The 17518-nt window shown below is 38.5% G+C and overlaps 1 protein-coding gene across 1 annotated transcript; it reads left to right on the forward strand.

The window, feature by feature from the left end:
- The first annotated feature begins 1 nt into the window (after position 1).
- LOC111333270 (nuclear protein localization protein 4 homolog) lies at positions 2 to 11403 on the forward strand. Its single transcript, XM_022938813.2, has 17 exons — positions 2 to 116; positions 204 to 284; positions 983 to 1095; positions 2306 to 2500; positions 3042 to 3090; positions 3768 to 3862; positions 4002 to 4125; positions 5286 to 5372; positions 6290 to 6382; positions 7129 to 7414; positions 7860 to 7897; positions 8768 to 8890; positions 8998 to 9069; positions 9365 to 9466; positions 10062 to 10178; positions 10593 to 10707; positions 10858 to 11403. The coding sequence occupies exons 1-17, from the start codon at positions 105 to 107 to the stop codon at positions 11007 to 11009; spliced, it is 1854 nt and encodes a 617-aa protein (XP_022794548.1). The 5' UTR covers positions 2 to 104; the 3' UTR covers positions 11010 to 11403.
- The last annotated feature ends 6115 nt before the right edge of the window (positions 11404 to 17518 follow it).

Here is a 17518-nt window from a genome sequence, read left to right on the forward strand (position 1 = left end):
TCTCGCGTTCCATTACATCACTCGGTTACAATTTACGCCATGGCGAGGGATAGTATCATTATGTGAGAATTTAAAAAGTAAACCCACTTCCTCGAGATAACAGCATGGCTCAAATTGTAAGTAACTGGTCATTCTGATGTCAGGGATTTCCCTAATTTAAGGGTAGGAAATATTAAGCCATCGCTCTATTTCGTTTTCTTTAGATTGTACGCGTGCAGTCCTGCGAAGGGACTTCAAGGATAAAATGTTCACAAACTGAAACTGTCTCGTCATTTCTAACCAAGGTAAGATTTATTAAGCACGAAATTTGAGAATGGCCTCGTGAGAGCTCGTCATATTGGTCCAAGTACCTGAAGTCTGGATTTCTATGCCTTTTTTAAACATGATATAAACTCAGTCATCCTTTCTGAGATTATAATTATATATCGTTTTAGAAAAATTTATTTGTATTAAGCCGGCCGGTATGGTTAAAAAACCAAGTTTGAATGAATTAAAACTTTAAAAAAAGTTACTGATCTAATGATTCTTATTTGAATTATTTAAATACTAATCTTGGAAATCTTCCGTGAAACGTTATTTAACAGTTTCAGTATCTTGTCGATCGATCTTTCAATTTCATGGGGGTTGATCATCATGACGTACCATTAGTCACATTTTACATGATATGTACTTTGTATAGGATATTTCCTTGTCCTTTTGCTGACAGAAGCACTTTCTTTTATTTTGTTCGGCAGTTGTTGCGATTCAGTACATTTTAATTCTTTCCCTTCCAAGATCAGAAAATCTGCTCTCCCTGCTAGAGACTTGTTTGATAGTTGTTTCTCAGAATTTGTTTGTACATTCAAACAACATTTCTAAAATTAATGATAGTTTTATTTTGATTAGATATGAGGTCGAAAAAGTTAATTGTGGTAAGAAGGGAGGTTTATATCATTCCAATACTTGTTAATAAATACTTGTTAATTTTTTTTTTATATTTTAGATTGTAGACGAGCTTTCTCTTCCGAGAAGAGGATGGACATTATTTCTTAGAAGAAACAAAACAGGAGAGATAAAGAATTCTACGAGAAAGACTTTAGCTTCACTTGGAATTAAGTATGTCAGTCCTAAATAACACTAGTATTTGATTGAAGGTGATTAGAGATTAAAATTGTGTGACAGAACATCTTTCAACCAATCAAGAATAATCGTATTGTACTTAAAAGACAGATTAACCCTTTAACAATATGCATTAAGAGTGATTAGCATCTAACTTCTCCCAACAATATCACCCCTGAATCAAACTTAAAGGTTATGAGAATAAAGGAAATGATCACCAACTAAAGAAGCTCTTGATTGTTAGTGAAATTCTTCTCATCAGTGCCCTCAGGAAATGTATTGTGAACAATGTGCAAGACTGTGCTCTAAAAAAATTGAAGGGAGCCTAGCACTCTGAAACTATGAAATCCAGGGTGCCCAGCATATACTTTTTATAAAAAAAAAAAAAAAAAAAAAAAATGAAGATTCCTGAGTCACCCAAGAGCAAAAGTAAGGCACCATGGGCCACCAAGGGCTGCTTGACCACAACCCTGGTATGGAGAATATTCAAGTTGATGTTGGGGTCTAATGGGTCAATGTGACTAAATTTGGTAATTTAAGCTAATCACTTTCTGAATGGTAGTTTTCAGAGTCATCACTTAAAAAAAAAAAACAAATACAAACATTCTTAATGATTGTTTACACTCAATTGTTTGAATATTAGACTTTCACCCTTTCACTCATTTGGGGTGACCAAGACAGAATTTCTCATGACAATTCCAATACAAAATCAAGAAGACAGGTAATGAGAATAAAGAAAAATATCAACTAGGGAATTATTAATTGATTAGATACCAAATTCTCCAAAGTAAACACATAAGAATTATATGACAGACAGCAGGGAGAACAATAATGAGATCTCAGGAGTGAAAGGGTCAAACAAACCAAACAGACTGGTGCTGATGGCAAGTTGAGCATAAAGCTCTAGAAGCTCATACTGGAGCTGTCAAATTGCAACCACTCAAACCCCCTACTGGCATGCCTAAGCTTCAAAAGCCACTTTTTTTCTGGTGAGAATTTTGATGCAGGTTTGTGATCTGAAGTCTTAGAAATTGCTTATGTCTGGAGCTTTTAATGAAGAAGTCATGTGCATACTTTCAAAGTACAGGAGATGAATTACTTGGATACCACAAACAGATAACATTATGCTCCAAATCATATGAAGAAAGTTTACGCTCAATTGTTGTCTAGTTAATCAATGTGTGGCATTTTTCTTTCTTTATTTCAGGCATGGAGATATGCTTTTCTTGTCTCGTGAAGCTCCACCAGTGGATAATGATATGTCAGGAATAAATTCCATCCCTTCAACATCTACTGCAAACTCAGCAACCCCTGCATCATTCAATAGCATCAAAGAGGACGAAATTGATGTTCTTCTTTCCAAGCAAGATGGTCTGATTCACAGAGGTCGAGACCCACAGCTGTAAGTGCATAGCATTGATAGCCCCAGAAACACGATGAAATTGAGAAAATGAGAAAGAGTCCTTTCCAAGATTATGAAGAAACAATGGTTTGCAGCACTATGACCTTAATGATGGAAAGAAACATCGGAATCCATTATACAAACATGTCATTGATACATGAACTTGCCAAATGATACAAACTTGCAATGATTCAGCTTCTGTGCCCATATATTTGCATGTAGAATAATCTGAAAGTTTAACAGCCGTGTTATGACAATACGATTGTATGTTACCTTTGTTTTATCCATGGCAAAGTTTCGCTACCCTACATGTGCAAGTTAGAAGCCACGCAGGGTTACACAGTAAGATTTACTTCATTATTTAGGACTTGTAAGCTAAAAACTGGGTTCAAATAGGTATTGTGTGGTTTTGCTGAGCACCCATTGCCAAATGTATTATTTACATGTATTTGATGTGACTGTTAAGTGAAAGAAGTTAAGTTGGATCCCTAGATACAAGGGATAAATATATGTTACCATCTCCCTTTTCTACTTTGATCAGATGTCATCACAACCCCAACAGCAAATGCATCCATTGTGTACCTCTAGAGGTAAGAATAATGTCATGATTATATATACATCTTTCTGTTTTTACTGGAGAACAATATTTATATCTGCATATATGCAGGCTGAAACAATCTAATTAGGAAATAAGTCACTGCCACTTACCAGTAATCTTACCGGCATCAGTCCAAGAAAAAAGCCACAAGTATTTGAAGCCTTTTATTCAAATTGAGTTTCCCCCTCAATGTGGAACTTGGATGGGTTTTTTTACAATCTTCGACTTAGGTAGAGCAACTTGAAGCTTAATCATTCCTGTAAGCTAGAATAAAGCTACGAAAAATGTCACTCGTCTGAGCACTGAGTATTACAGATAGTTGCATTAGCCTCAAAGCATGCTTGAAATATTATTGAATTTATATTTTTTTTAAAGGTGAAGATGTAAACAAATTCTGATTTACAATTAGAATGATTTAGGCCCAAGCGAGCAACTTGTACATGTATGAATAGTTCTCATCACTCCATTATACACAATAACATCACAGCCTTGTTGTTACTCTTTTTATATATATATATAATTAACTGCAGACAGTACTGTTTCAGCCTTCTGGGCCTCATCAGTGCAGTGCTGATGCTAGGATGGGGGAGAACCGAGACAGTCACCCCAAACAACCCAACCTTTGTGGTATCGTCTAAGCCATGCCATATATAATTATATTTGTTTTAGCCATATGATGAAGAGTACTTAAAGAACCACAAACCTCCAATCAAGCACATGTCTTTCCATGCATTCCTCAAGAAAATGGGTGGAGGTACAGACAGGTAAGCTCTAAAACAACTAAACTTGAAGCATGTGGGCAGAGGGAGGTCATGACATTGGGCTGTCTCTGTACATCTCAGTCATATGCTTTTGATGCTATGCTTCTTTTCTGTTTATGAGAAGAGATGTTCTGTATTTCAGAGGCAAGTTTACAGTACTGGAGGATATCAGCTGCAGGATTAAACCAGGGTGTACAGAGCATCCACCTTGGCCTGGTGGAATTTGTACAAAGTGTCAGCCTAGTGCTATTACACTGAAGAGACAAGTGAGTGTGATTGCCAGAGTACAGGGAGAGCTCTCCTAATTGGTACCTGCATGAGTGGAGTTCTTAACATGAGGTCTGCTTGACAAAAATCTAGGAGCTTAATAACTTTGAAATTTACTCTGTTCATTATTTACTATACATTTGCAATGTATATATGAAGTTCATATATTTTGAACTGCGGTATTAGATAAGTATGATACACAATCCTCGCAGTAGAGAGCGCTATTTATGCAACAGCGAAAATCAGACCTGAAAAAAATCAACTTAACGGCCTGTTCCCAGTTGGCTTGTTAGCTCAATTGGTAGAGCGCTGCACTAGTATCGCAGAGGTCAGTGGTTCAAATCCTGTACAGGCCTGATTTTTTTCAGGTCTGATTTTCACTATTGCATAAATAGCGCTCTCTACTGCGAGGATCGTGCATCGTACGTATCTAATACCACAGTTCAAAATATATGAACTTCATATATACATTGTATCTGATTTATCATCACGGGTTTATTATGAATCAACTTAACGGCCTGTTCCCAGTTGGCTTGTTAGCTCAATTGGTAGAGCGCTGCACTAGTATCGCAGTGGTCAGTGGTTCGAATCCCGTACAGGCCTGATTTTTTTCAGGTCTGATTTTCGCTATTGCATAAATAGTGCTCTCTACTGCAAGGATCGTGCATCATACGTTACTATACATTGTCCATAAGTGGCAAATACTTTTTGCCAGCAGCAATAGACAATTCAAGTGTGTTCATAAAGTAAAATGTCCCACAAATGATCCAGGTCACTAACCCGTGGTGTTAACCTCCTATGTGGTCTGTAATGCTTTGTAAACAAGAAAAAAGGAATCTCCTCAGGGACAGTTTGCCAGAATAAATGGGAAATCCCAAAGTCCTTTCATTCAGTAAGACAATCACCATATAAGCTCTTGTAAAGTATTCGGTGGACAGAGCAGTAATTATATTTGGAAGTGCCATATTTACACAGTCAGAGCATCCAGGGCAGCTAATTATCCATCTTCCACTCTATGCCTTCTATCAAGAGTCACTCTCATCAGATGAGTGCCCCAGTTTCATTGATTTTTCCTGCCAACAAATTTTCGACTTTCTCTGGGCTTTTGAAGCACCTATGTAGCAATTTGTAAGGAAATTTATTCTCTCCTTTTTTTCAGGTTTATAGACACGTGGACAACATCCTTTTTGAAAATCCCTTTATTGTAGAACCATTTTTGAACTACTGGAGAAAGACTGGAAATCAGGTGAACAATGTCTTCAAACTCAGAAAAACATAGAAAACTTTGTATGCTACATAAAGTTAGCCAAGGTCATTGTCCTGAATATTTTAGTTCATATTTTAAATATGTCAGATCTACACATGGTTATTGTACTAGATCTGCTATCTGCAATGATGTTCTAACACCATCTTGTAAATCAAACTCAGGGCTTAGAACTTTCCACTCAAGTGCATGTAGGCTGTGGAATAAACTAGTCACTCATTTAGAAACATAACTTCCCACTCAAATTTTAAGATAACGTTACTGAAAAACTTTATTAAAGAAAATACCTCGATAGAGCATTTTAAGATCAGTGGGACATTTTAAGTACAATTTTAGTATTATGAATTTTTTAGGTATTTTTATATTTAGTAGGATTTGTTGGGGGCCATTATGCAAACTACAGGGTAACCGGTAAAAATGTATTTTATCCCAGGTAAACAAAGTGTTTGTTTGTTTGAAATCTTAATGTTGCAAATTTGTAAAGAGGGCAAAACTGCTTTCGGTTTGGGTGAGGAAGGTGGAGCGACCGATTTTGGTGCAGTCCTTAATCTCCACTCCCATTCCGATGGGAAGTTTTTTCTCCTTTTCACTGATTTCTCTTCAAGTTATTGCCCCTTGACTCCATGATTCAAACGAGAAATAATTTGGAAATCCCAAAACAAAACATGTTAATCACAAATTTTAGATTCTCGCGACCGTGGGACAAAGGGAAATGTAACTGTCCTGTGTGGAAAACAGAGGTGCGCCGTACCCATAGATAGATTTGTCAAGAGTAATAGTGAAGGGGTAGCAGGAGCAAGGATAACGAAAGTCTCTACTTCCAAAATTGTTTCTGTTATGAAACACTGAACATTCCCGAAGTTTGCTTCTTACAACATTTTGCCATGATTTGTTTTCAGAGGCTGGGATTCCTGTATGGCCGTTATGAGCACCACAAGGACGTACCCCTAGGAATACGAGCTTCAGTGGCTGCCATTTACGAACCCCCGCAGGTAAAATTAACTTTAAAAAAATCTTGCTACAGCGTAATACAATTTTTTGAGCTCCTTAAAAGGAAATCTGTTTTCTAACTATTTACTTTACAGCTTTTTTTTCTCTTTTCGATGTGTTTACAATTCTGTGGGAAGGTTATCGCAGTAAGGTACAACCTCAAAATCTGTTTTCGATCAAATGAATGAAAGGTTAATAGTTAAAAATATAAAAGATCCCTTTTACAATTCCCGGGTTCTTTTTAAACATTATATCATCGTCCTCTTGATAAAGTTACGGTAGCCCGGGAATGATCCCTTAGGGTGAAGCGTAGAAAACGATTTTCGTCTTTTCATCATGATTGATCTTTAGTTCATTTTCGTGAAATCGTGTGGGAACGACTAACCGCGCCTCCACCCCCCAATTGCCCTTTTCCTGGAAACTAATTTACCAAAGGTACCGCCAAAGTACTGAGTGGCGGAAAAAAAAAGCATTCAGCTAGCCCTCCTCTCCTCTTTAAAGGCACTCTACTTACAACAGTAATGTTAACTTTATTTTACTTTTATAGTCGGCATTTTAGCTATAGTGTCCTCGTGGTTTTCTCTTTTTCATGGACTGCACCCGCAGATTTTTGTTGGTGGTCGTGGACCCTGTTTATATAGGGCGTGACACGACCACGAACGCTGCAATATGTTTTTTACAATTACTTATCTACGATTTCACCTCGTGTCCCACCTATGCATGTTGTTAAGTTTCTTTTCCTTATTAGGAAGGCACTCCGGACAGCATTAAGCTCCTTTCGGACCCCGCTGAAGCCATAGTTGACAAGCTGGCTGCTGATTTAGGCCTTCAGAAGGTGGGCTGGATATTTACGGACCTTGTTGCCGAAGACGTAAGAAAAGGAACCGTGAAGCATTTACGAGATATTAATACACATTTCCTCACTGCTGAGGAATCCATCTTGGCTGGTCAATTGCAGAATCAGCATCCATCACCGTGTAAATTATCTTCAAATGGAAAATTTGGATCAAAGTTTTCCACCGTTGTTGTGTCAGGTACGTGTCAGAGTCCCGATTCAAAATTATATTTTTGGAGCCAAAATAAAATTGGTGCAGAGCAGCTGCGATACAGTGTAACCCCTACTATAACTCTCTTCCCATGTCTCGTGTTTTCTTATCTTGTTTATCTTTTTAATTTTCATTCTTGCCATCTGAGAGTTCACTATTTCAAAATAATGCTTTACTTGCTAAGACTCGGAATAACCAATGAGGGGCAAGGTTTACTTCACTGATCCCAGCTGTGAGCCTACAGTTAAGTTCAGCTCACCGCGAATCATTAGATCTGTGTTTCCTTGCTGTAACGAGTATGTCACACCAGTCTCGGGGAATACTACCGACAAGAAATATATATATATATAAATATATATATATATATTTTTTAATCACCTCTTGTGTCTGATTATTTCAAAGTATTTCTACATATTTTTCTTAACATTTATAGGTAACACGGATAACCAAGTTGGTTTTGATGGTTTTCAGGTATGGTTGTTTTAATTATATTTCATGTTAATTTAACAAATTGGGAACGGTTTTGCCTCCAAGCAGTGCATGCGATTACCGGGATTTCACCACGACTATTTGTGACGTAATTGTTGTCATATCCACGGCAGCTTTACGACAATCACAGACAACTAGAAAAATACCGCATTGATATACAGGTTCAAAACCTTGCAGCGTGTCGTGGCCACACGGATTTGTGAGCGACGAAAACATTTTACCGTGTGACCACCGAGCTTCCTCATTTTTCTCGGGGATTTCTTACGGCCCCGTAGGCTGGTACACTTAACAATCTAGAGGACTGTATACTTTTCTATTTCTACGGTTCTCACAATCCAACGATCTGACTACAATCACGTTCACGATCAGACGAACTAAGTAACAATCCTACGTTTTACAGACGTTTTCTGCCACACGAGGCAGTAATTTTCCAGGAATCACGTGTACAAGTTCACAATGATGTAACGCACCTAAATTAAGCTATTATTACAAAATATCCGTTCTTTCTCCTTATTTGGTTCAGTAAATACACCACGGACTTCGATCATGGATTGCGAAATATCGAGACTATTCTTATACGTTACAAGGTTCATCGAGGCTATTCTACTTAATATTCAATTTCAATTGTAATAAACGAGTTTCTTTTCCGACACTTTTTTCTTTTCTTGTTGCAACTCGCCTTTTCCCCTCTGGCCTTTGCTCGCACCTTCGCGTACGTCACTCATGCGTTTTTTTTTTTTTTCTTTTTCTTTTTAATGTTTTCATGAAAGGTGTGCGTCAGGCCTTGTGGGCCATATTATAGTGTTGTGCTCTCGTTGCCTCGTTGCATTTTTCACCTTGTATTCCCCTCAGGTGTCCAATCAGTGTATGGCGTTAGTTCGTGACGACTGCCTGGTACCCACCATAGATGAACCAGGCCTCGGCTACGTCCGGGAATCTTCGAGCAATCAGTATGTCCCGGATGTGTTCTATAAGGTTTGTCTGTAGCATTTAAAACTACACTGCGAGTAAACGTGTACTGTAGACTTGAGGCAAAGCTTAGTTTTCAGTGTATTTATCTATTCATTTTGTTGTATTTCTAGACTGTTGACTCGTACGGTAATGAAGTAACTCTGCTAGCTCGCCCAATGCCTATAGAATATCTTTTAGTTCAGGTAGGTACCGTTTAATTTTTTTTTCATCCATATAATTATGTATATTTTTTTAAATGTTGTATTCAATTTGGCAACAGAACAAAACGTGATAAATTTGCTTTTCTTTCTTTTTATTTTCGTCGTCTTTTTTTTCTCTTTCTTTTGTAATTATAGAGGTTTTGCACAGTAGCCGTGTTTAATGAAAATATTTTGCATAAGAAAGAAATTTTTTTCCCATGGGTAAAATAATCTACTGTTCCTGCCATCCAACATGGCTGCTGTGCAAAACCTCTATTATACTATGTTTTCCATTTAGGTGCCGACTGCTTTTCCTGTAGAACCTCAGTTTACCTTCTCCAACCAGAGTCAGGGAGAACCTTTCCCGCTAGAAAACCGCTCAAGTATGGGAGAAGTTCAGGTAAGAGCATCATCAGCGCGTCCCACATGCAGTGGAAGTCATAAATACGATAAAATATGGTGAGACATTTTGACTGTGAGCTTCTGATGGATCAGTGAGGAGATACAAAGGGTTTTCAAAAAAAAAGGTCGGTTACGGGCGGTCTTCCCATGATCTGATTTTGTTAATTCTCCCCACTAGCTGCTACACATTTTCTTGTAAATTAGTTACGAGAATTTGTTGTCAGATCAAGGTAACAACTTCTACCTGATAAGTTTGAATTTTCTCATTACCTGTTTGTTGGATAAGGTATAGGTATTTAAGGAGAAGTTACATATTAATCACTTCTGGGAGTTAAAGGACGAACACCGTTTGCTTCGCCAGCAAGCAGACTTTTGAGTTTTGGATTCGACTCACGGTCGCTTTTCCGAGCACACACGCGCTTATCACGCCATCGGTAGCTGTCTTCCTATAACCATATACTAACAGAGGCGTCTTTTTTTCATTGGAAAGGCAGTTTTCTTTTGTTTGCTATATTGGGTACAAATTGAACTTGGCTGTGTTGTTTGATGCAGTTCTTTTAATTCTTTGTGTGTTTCTTTTCCCTTGTGTCTAGGATTTTCACGCGTTAGTGAGATACTTAAACCAGTTCCCTCCCGATGAATTTCTTCCCGCTGTGTCCAATTTTCACCTCCTGGTTTTTCTGGCAACTTGCGACATATTTCCATTAAAGGTAATGTTCATATTTACGCTTCAAGACCGTAATTATTTCAAAGCTAGTGAATCGCAAAGAGAATCTTCTGCAGCCTGAAACTGGCGAACAACATCAAAGAGGAGTTTTGAATTCAGTCTTGGAAAAAGCAGAACCATAGTAAATGCAAAAAGTAGTTGAAAATTTGGAGGTAACCTGATACTCCAGCGTGTAAAGAACTGGCGTAATTAACTTTTGACAAGCACCAAGCGCGAAAGGGTTGTTAAGTGACTACGAAGTTTTTGACCATTTACAATGTAGTATAACAAGGCTGAACCAATTTGTAGCCCTTACGACGCAGTTAAAAGGACTGGACTCTTGAACTTTTTTTTCAACCAAGTGTATGTTGAGGTTTATGTGTCTCTTCAGTTTTTTTGGTGATATTTGTTGTGGCAGGATCACTTGGGAGATCTGTGCACGGCGATTAGAAACAAAGACGCTGATTTGGCTCGGCGCTGGACTAAAAGCGAAGAATGGTGCACTGTGATGCAGCTTATGCAAGCAGCAAACGGTGAAGTGGCTACCTTAATATCGTTTCTCTCTCTTCCTTTCTCTCCCTCTAGTTTTATTAAGTTTTGTTTCTTGTTTTGATTGAGTTTTTCTCCTTTTTTGAGTTGTGTCGAGGTATCTAACTGAACAGTTAATGATATTCTCTACCCAGCCCCCTCTCCAGAGCCAAGAGGATCAAGGGACGTCGACATGGTTGATATATCCCAGTCCCCTAGCGGTGCAAGCTGGTCGTGTAAGCATTGTACATTTATGAACCAACACGAGCACGAGAACTGTGACATGTGTGGCTTGCCTCAACACTGAGAAAAGTGATTAATAGTTTGTTGGATGTTATTATTGTTGAAACTCAAGGTGAAGCTGCAGGACAGACAACAAGGCACAGAATTCAGATTATTCTCTACTTCGGCTCCGCTGAACTTATTTTCAATTGGCTTTTTCATCGGTTCCGCTGAGTACGTTTGTATTTTATCACCAGCGGAATTGCCAACTAACGGCGCCGTTGAAACTGCTTCCCTGCTTCTCTATATTATATTTAACTGGAAAGTAATTTCTGGTACCAGAAGGCGAAACAGCGCGTGCTGGAGCCAAGAGAGATATTTCACACGTTGGTCCACTTGTCTGTTATTTTAGACAGTGAATGAAAGGTTGTGGCAGAGATGTTTTGTGGATGCAAATAAAACAATCATCGTTTCTGAGATTCACAATTGTGTGGTTATTGGATAATGTGCATCATCACTTGCTGTGCTTACAATCTATAACATGCTTTGCAATAGAGCATTTTAAATTTATCAAGTCCTTTGAACAGTATAGATAAAGGTGTGGTCTCGCGTATTTTATAGTTTTATGCTTCATCGTACAACCACCCACGAAATCGAATTTATTTAATAAGGGAGGCAGTTCAGGCCCCGGTTTATTTGTAGTTAGCACCAAACTGATTTTTTTTTTTTTTTTTAGTTTTTGACTTGAAAAGAAAAATAAAATTAAGGATAGCATAGAGTATATATCATTGTACCCGACACTGGAAATTTATGCTGAAGACGAATTTCGAGTGATGTCATGAATACATGATTTATGTGATCCAACTAACCCGTCTCCAATTAATTTTTTTCGAGGGGCATGTTTCCAATTAAAAATTAAAATATTAAAAACAATAAAAAAAGGAAAATGCGTCACACCGTACCCGCGCCAAGCTTGACTATGTCTAGTCTCGGGCCATCTTGGAGCTCAGTCGTCATCCGTGCTAATCCACAACACCCATGGAACACTCTTCATCTCAAGGATATATACAAAACTACCCTAATTCGCGCATCCACTGCGTTGCGTATAGAGGAAACCTATAAAATTTAAGTGAAAACGTATTTTCTTAAGATAGCGCATGAAAAAATTGATCTATTCTATTTAGAGAATGACCATTGATTTTACAAGCTACAAGATTGTGATGTATGAGTATATTTATTGCGAAACAATTCCTCTTTTTCTTATTTTTTCACACCTGGGGTTCCTTTAAATGATCTTTCACCGAATAACAAACCATCTTTTTATTACGTTTTTGCTGGCGAATGGAAGCAAACGCGAGAGAGTGCGAGGAAAGGAGCGGCATGGTTTTTCTAACTACTCTCGTCGCGCCAGTCTCGCTCCTTGCGTTCGCCTCTGCCAGCCTGAAAAATACAACAACGACGCCTTTTCTGCCGTCTACGTCACCTGACGTCAAAGATATCCATGGTTTTTCTAGTTTTAATCTTACTCTGTCATGCTATCGGACAAATCATGCGACCAAAGCGTTTCGAAAACTATGGGAGTGACTACATTACGGGCGAAGAGCGGGGCAAGAAAAATAGTTCGAGATATGAGTGGTCAGCGGTGAAATAGCTTTACAACATCGTGTTGAGACAAGTCATTTGTAGCCTGAGTATCAGCCGTTTCTGGCAGAAAGGGGTGAGAGAGAAGCGAGAAAGTGAGAGAGCGAAAAGCAGAAACCTTTCTCTTCTCCCCCTCCCCTAGCCCCTTAGGAAGGCCTGACACTCAGCAAAGTTTATTGTTGACATTTCGGGATTGATACCACGATTAGTTAATACAACAACTACAAATTCGTGGTATCAATCCCGAAATGTCAACAATAAACTTTGCTAAGTAACAAGTTAAGCAATTTTGCAAAAGCGTCGACCATAAAAATATCTTTCACTGCTCTAATAAGCAACGAAGGCATCGGGAAAGGCATCAAAAAATGATATTTTTGTATGGTAACTTGCCACGCGACGAAAAGAAAGTGTCATGACTTCGGTTGTCCAAGGCGTTAATCACAGCTGACGTGCTTTTCACTTGATTTTTGCAAGCTCTACTTTTTTTCCAGGAAATAAAAGCTAGGGAACTCTACAAAAATTGAGTTCTCAATCTGAATGATTTTTTAATCACTCCCGGAAAACTCCACAACCAGTAAGATTGAATCTCCTCATTCGGATTATCTTGGGTGCGATAGCTGTGGCCAGTTTTTCCACGCAAGTTGTCTGAATGTGCCTTTCGCAGAGACGCTTACACAACATTTCACCTGCCGTTACGGAGGCTTCTTTTCAGATCAAGTGGACTTAAATGTCATGTATAGACCTTAATCTACCAGGATAACGAATACAGTTCTTTGTAATCAATCAAAATATATATTCGGGAGTGTCACTGGTCCAAAATCGTTAGGCGATGGAGCCAACAATATGAGGAACATCCAGGTATTCAAAATGTTTTGCTTTTGTTCGATTCGAACGTTTAGTTTTCATACCGGGTTCATCTGTTAAAGTGAATAGAAAGAAAAATTTTGAAAATTTTTGTCCTTCATACATTAAAGAACAATGTAAAATAACATCAATGATCGTTATAGCTTAAGAAACTCAGATTTTGTTATAACAAGACTCAATGATACCGTGAGGTACGGAAAACATAGCTTACGATATATGGGTCCATTTCTCTGGTCAAGATTAGAAATGAAAGTCAGAAATTCAGAATCTTTAAATACGTTTAAAACGAAAATCCAAAAATGAGATCTAGTTGCTATGATGGAAGATAATTGTAAAAATAGGCTCGCAATGCGTGCGTGTAGCTACAATGTTTTGTTTGCATTGATATGTGAATAGGGTGCAGTCTAGTATGTACAGCTATTTTAGAAAAGGTTGTCGTAAGGCCCATGCACCCATACTACTAGATATTTTGGGTAATAGCTAAAGAAACGTCAAAATGGCGTCATTTAAGTCAAGGTAGTGTTTAGTTACAGATTAGATAAGATTCGTACATTGAAGTACTAGTTCTATTGTTTGAAATCAGCCTAGCAGATACCGTGGAACGAGGACGAATGCTTTTACCCATGGCAGTTGTCGGTTTGGGCGGAAACGCTCGGGTACTCATAGAGCGGCAACCTTTTCTTAATTAGCTATGTACAGCTATTTTATCTAAGGTTGTCACGGCTCAAGTGTCCACACCCAGACCACAAAGCATGTGAGGTAAAAATAAGTGATTATCCGATAAATGACTGATATTCTGCGACGTGGAAATTGGTCGAGGCTCGGCTTAAAACAATAGGTTTGTAAGACTCGACAATATCTTTTCGAAATTCTATTTTCAATGGATTTTTCTTAGCGCGCTCAGATGTGTTTCAATTTGTTTTATTTACACGAGTCATGTGATCAAAGTTTAAAATGATCGCTTTAAGGGGTTGGGCCACGCACAGATTGGTCTCCTTCAGAGCATCTCCGCCCCTCTAATATGGGTTTTTCCCCCCGAGATTGTCCGGCCTTCTATTTACATGTATTATTTGCAAGCCTTGTTTCTATGAACTTCGATTTTTACTTTTAACAAGATAACATGTCAATAAAGTACATACTTAACAGCAAAACGTTGTCTTCTCCTCTTAGTTTCTCTCACTGAAACCTGGTTTCGGTCGATGTTAGATAGTATTTCGCGGCGTGTGGACACTAAATAACATCGACCGAAACCAGCCTCAGCTAAGTTCCTCGGAACGACAATAAGCCACGTAATTCGGCGTAATACTGCTGAATCTATTGTAGATTTAACAGTTTTTAGTAATATAAACTGTTATTGTCAAAAATTGACCCATTTTAAACTCAGTCAACATTCTCGCAGCGATCGATCAAATGAGCGGAAGTCGAGGGTTCATTTTGTAAGACGCCGCTGACATATCGATGACTCATCTGGTTTAGGTCGGTGTTCTCTAGTGCCTTCACAGTATTCCGGGCTGTTTGGCTGCAGAAATCACTCGGCCGCCATGTTCGACAAAATCTTGGCGACTCACACTCAGCGATTTTTTTTAAGTCTAAACTTTGTTTTGTTGACCGGCCGATACAGACAAGAACAGGAACAGCTGAACAAACACAACGAGCCAACTTTATTCAGGCTGTCAGCATAGTTAGTAGAGTGGACTATGCTGTCAGCCATGCTTTCTACACCAAAACACACGATGCTTCTTCTCATGCGCAACACTGCTGACCAATTACAGCAGTCCTACCAATAGTTTGAACCTTCAACACCCCTGAGAAACGCTTTATAAGAAAACACTGGACATAATACTTGGGTGCTTTGCCCAATTATACGCAGAAAATAACAAGAAAACACGGCAAATCTTACCTTTTGTCGACGAAGGTAGAGCATTCACCATTCGCGGTTGGGGACACGAGGAGAAATGCAACGTTGTGGAACGTTTCACAGTCGATGATTTTTACGGAAAGAGATCGCACTTTTACAGAAAGTGGTCGGTGAATTCGCTTGTTACTCTAGTATTCATGTATTTGACACAAAAAGACGTACTACCAGATTCGAAGTAAGAAAAGCTCTAAACAATAAGTTTGTGTTTTTATAACCTGTAAAGTCAATCGAAATTGGATGCTTATCGAAATTGGATGCTTATCAAATTTACTACCAGCATTATCATGCGCCAAGAAAATCGATCGTGATCCGAAGGTGTCCGAAAGCCGCTTCGGAATGCAAAAACCCTTGTAAAATCGACCAGATTCGAAGTAAGAAAAGCTCTAAACAATAAGTTTGTTTGTGTTTTTATAACCTGTAGTCTATCGAAATTGGATGTTTATCGAAATTAGATGCTTATCAAATTTACTACCGGCATTATCGTACGCCAAGAAAATCGATCGTGATCCGGTAAAATCGACTCTATTCATCAAAACGATAGCATTGTAGCTACTCGCGCATGCACAGTAGCTAGAAAAAAAATGTACACTTTGCGTGCAGTAGTTAATAGCCCTTATCGCATTTGTGTCTGCAATGCAAAGGGTCCGCGGAGTTACACTCTCAGGACGAGGCTATCGGGTCAACGTTTCTCGAGAAACTCCAGAAACACTCTATGTCTGACCATATATCTCTGGGGAATCTGCGCTTTTTTCTGCTGCGGTAAAGGTTCAAATTCTTAGTGGTAATTATCCTGGCATCACGAAAGGAAGATTGAAAGAATGACTGTCATTTCGGAAAGGAACGGCAAAATTTTGTCGCGTTTGTTCCTGACTACGGTTGTTGTTCCTCTGTCGGCCTTTTTTAGGTTTAACTCAGCGGAGTCACATTTCAAGGCCCTCAGCGCCTTGCGTTCGGCCGGAAGCAAATTATCTTTTGGCTTTGTAATTTCTATTTCTGGGAGGTCACTTTTAACCTCTTCTAAATAGCTTTCAAGGGCTACTGGTTTTTGTATTGGTGGTATCCATGTAGATTTGACGTAGCAGGGATGGGTTTTTTTGTCCTTCCCTCGGAATATGTAAATCAGACGCATTCTCCTTGCGAACTGATCAACGTCACACAATAGTTGTTGTCTGATCTGTTTTTGTTTTGTAGCGGGTGTTGCAATGAATTTAAGCCCTTTTGCCTTTAAATTAATCTGGTCGTTTGTAAGTTCTTTATTTGAGAGGTTTTTTATGTGCGTTTTGTTCGCCTCTGGTTTGATAGTTGAACGTGTTTGGCAAGACCGCGGTTTCGATCCTAATCTTGTGGATCTCATCAGTTACCGATTCACTGAATAGACTGTTGCACCCATACGCAATACAATGTCTAACCATGACGAGAACATGCTGTATCCTTAAGAAAATGAATAAAAATGCCTCTAAACGTAGCCGTTTGCTTCGATTTTACTTGAAAGTTTTATGTGTGACCCGATAGCCTCGTTTCGAAACTTCAAAGTCCGCTGAGCTCTCGCACAGTGGACGTAAATGCGACAAGGGTTATTAAGCATCCTACGGTGAGGGACTTATAAGTTTTAGGATTTTAATTATAATTCTTAACTTTCAATTACTATTAGTTAGGTGTCCATAATTAGTTTACGTAAACGTAACCTAGACTTACCCGAAGCGTTACTAGAGTTTTTGTCTTGTCTTTATCTTAACGAAAACATGATTATTTTAACATATGCGACAAGGGTTATTAAGCATCCTACGGTGAGGGACTTATAAGTTTTAGGATTTTAATTATAATTCTTAACTTTCAATTACTATTAGTTAGGTGTCCATAATTAGTTTACGTAAACGTAACCTAGACTTACCCGAAGCGTTACTAGAGTTTTTGTCTTGTCTTTATCTTAACGAAAACATGATTATTTTAACATACGGTTGTTTTGAGAAAAGGCCTCCTAAAACGAGTGGCCTTTATAAGAAACGTTTAAGGGATGGTAAACACATTAGCCTTAATTTGGCAGTTCCTTGAAGCTCTGAGTTTTCTTCCTTGCATATTTTCACATGGAAAGGAGGCGATTGTTTATATATAATCTGAAGTAAGAGAACTTTAGCTGGTAGAATGTTTGTTATGAAAGTTCTTCTTAACCT

The sequence above is a fragment of the Stylophora pistillata genome, chromosome 10 (genome assembly GCF_964205215.1).
Source record: "Stylophora pistillata chromosome 10, jaStyPist1.2, whole genome shotgun sequence".
Classification (NCBI taxonomy): domain Eukaryota; kingdom Metazoa; phylum Cnidaria; class Anthozoa; order Scleractinia; family Pocilloporidae; genus Stylophora; species Stylophora pistillata.

What these genes read in the sequence shown, in the direction of transcription:
- LOC111333270 (XM_022938813.2), top strand. An exon ending in GGAGAAAGACTGGAAATCAG is followed by an intron (nt 5,373 to 6,289) that starts GTGAACAATGTC and finishes ATTTGTTTTCAG; the next exon opens with AGGCTGGGATTCCTGTATGG. An exon ending in GCTTATGCAAGCAGCAAACG is followed by an intron (nt 10,708 to 10,857) that starts GTGAAGTGGCTA and finishes TTCTCTACCCAG; the next exon opens with CCCCCTCTCCAGAGCCAAGA.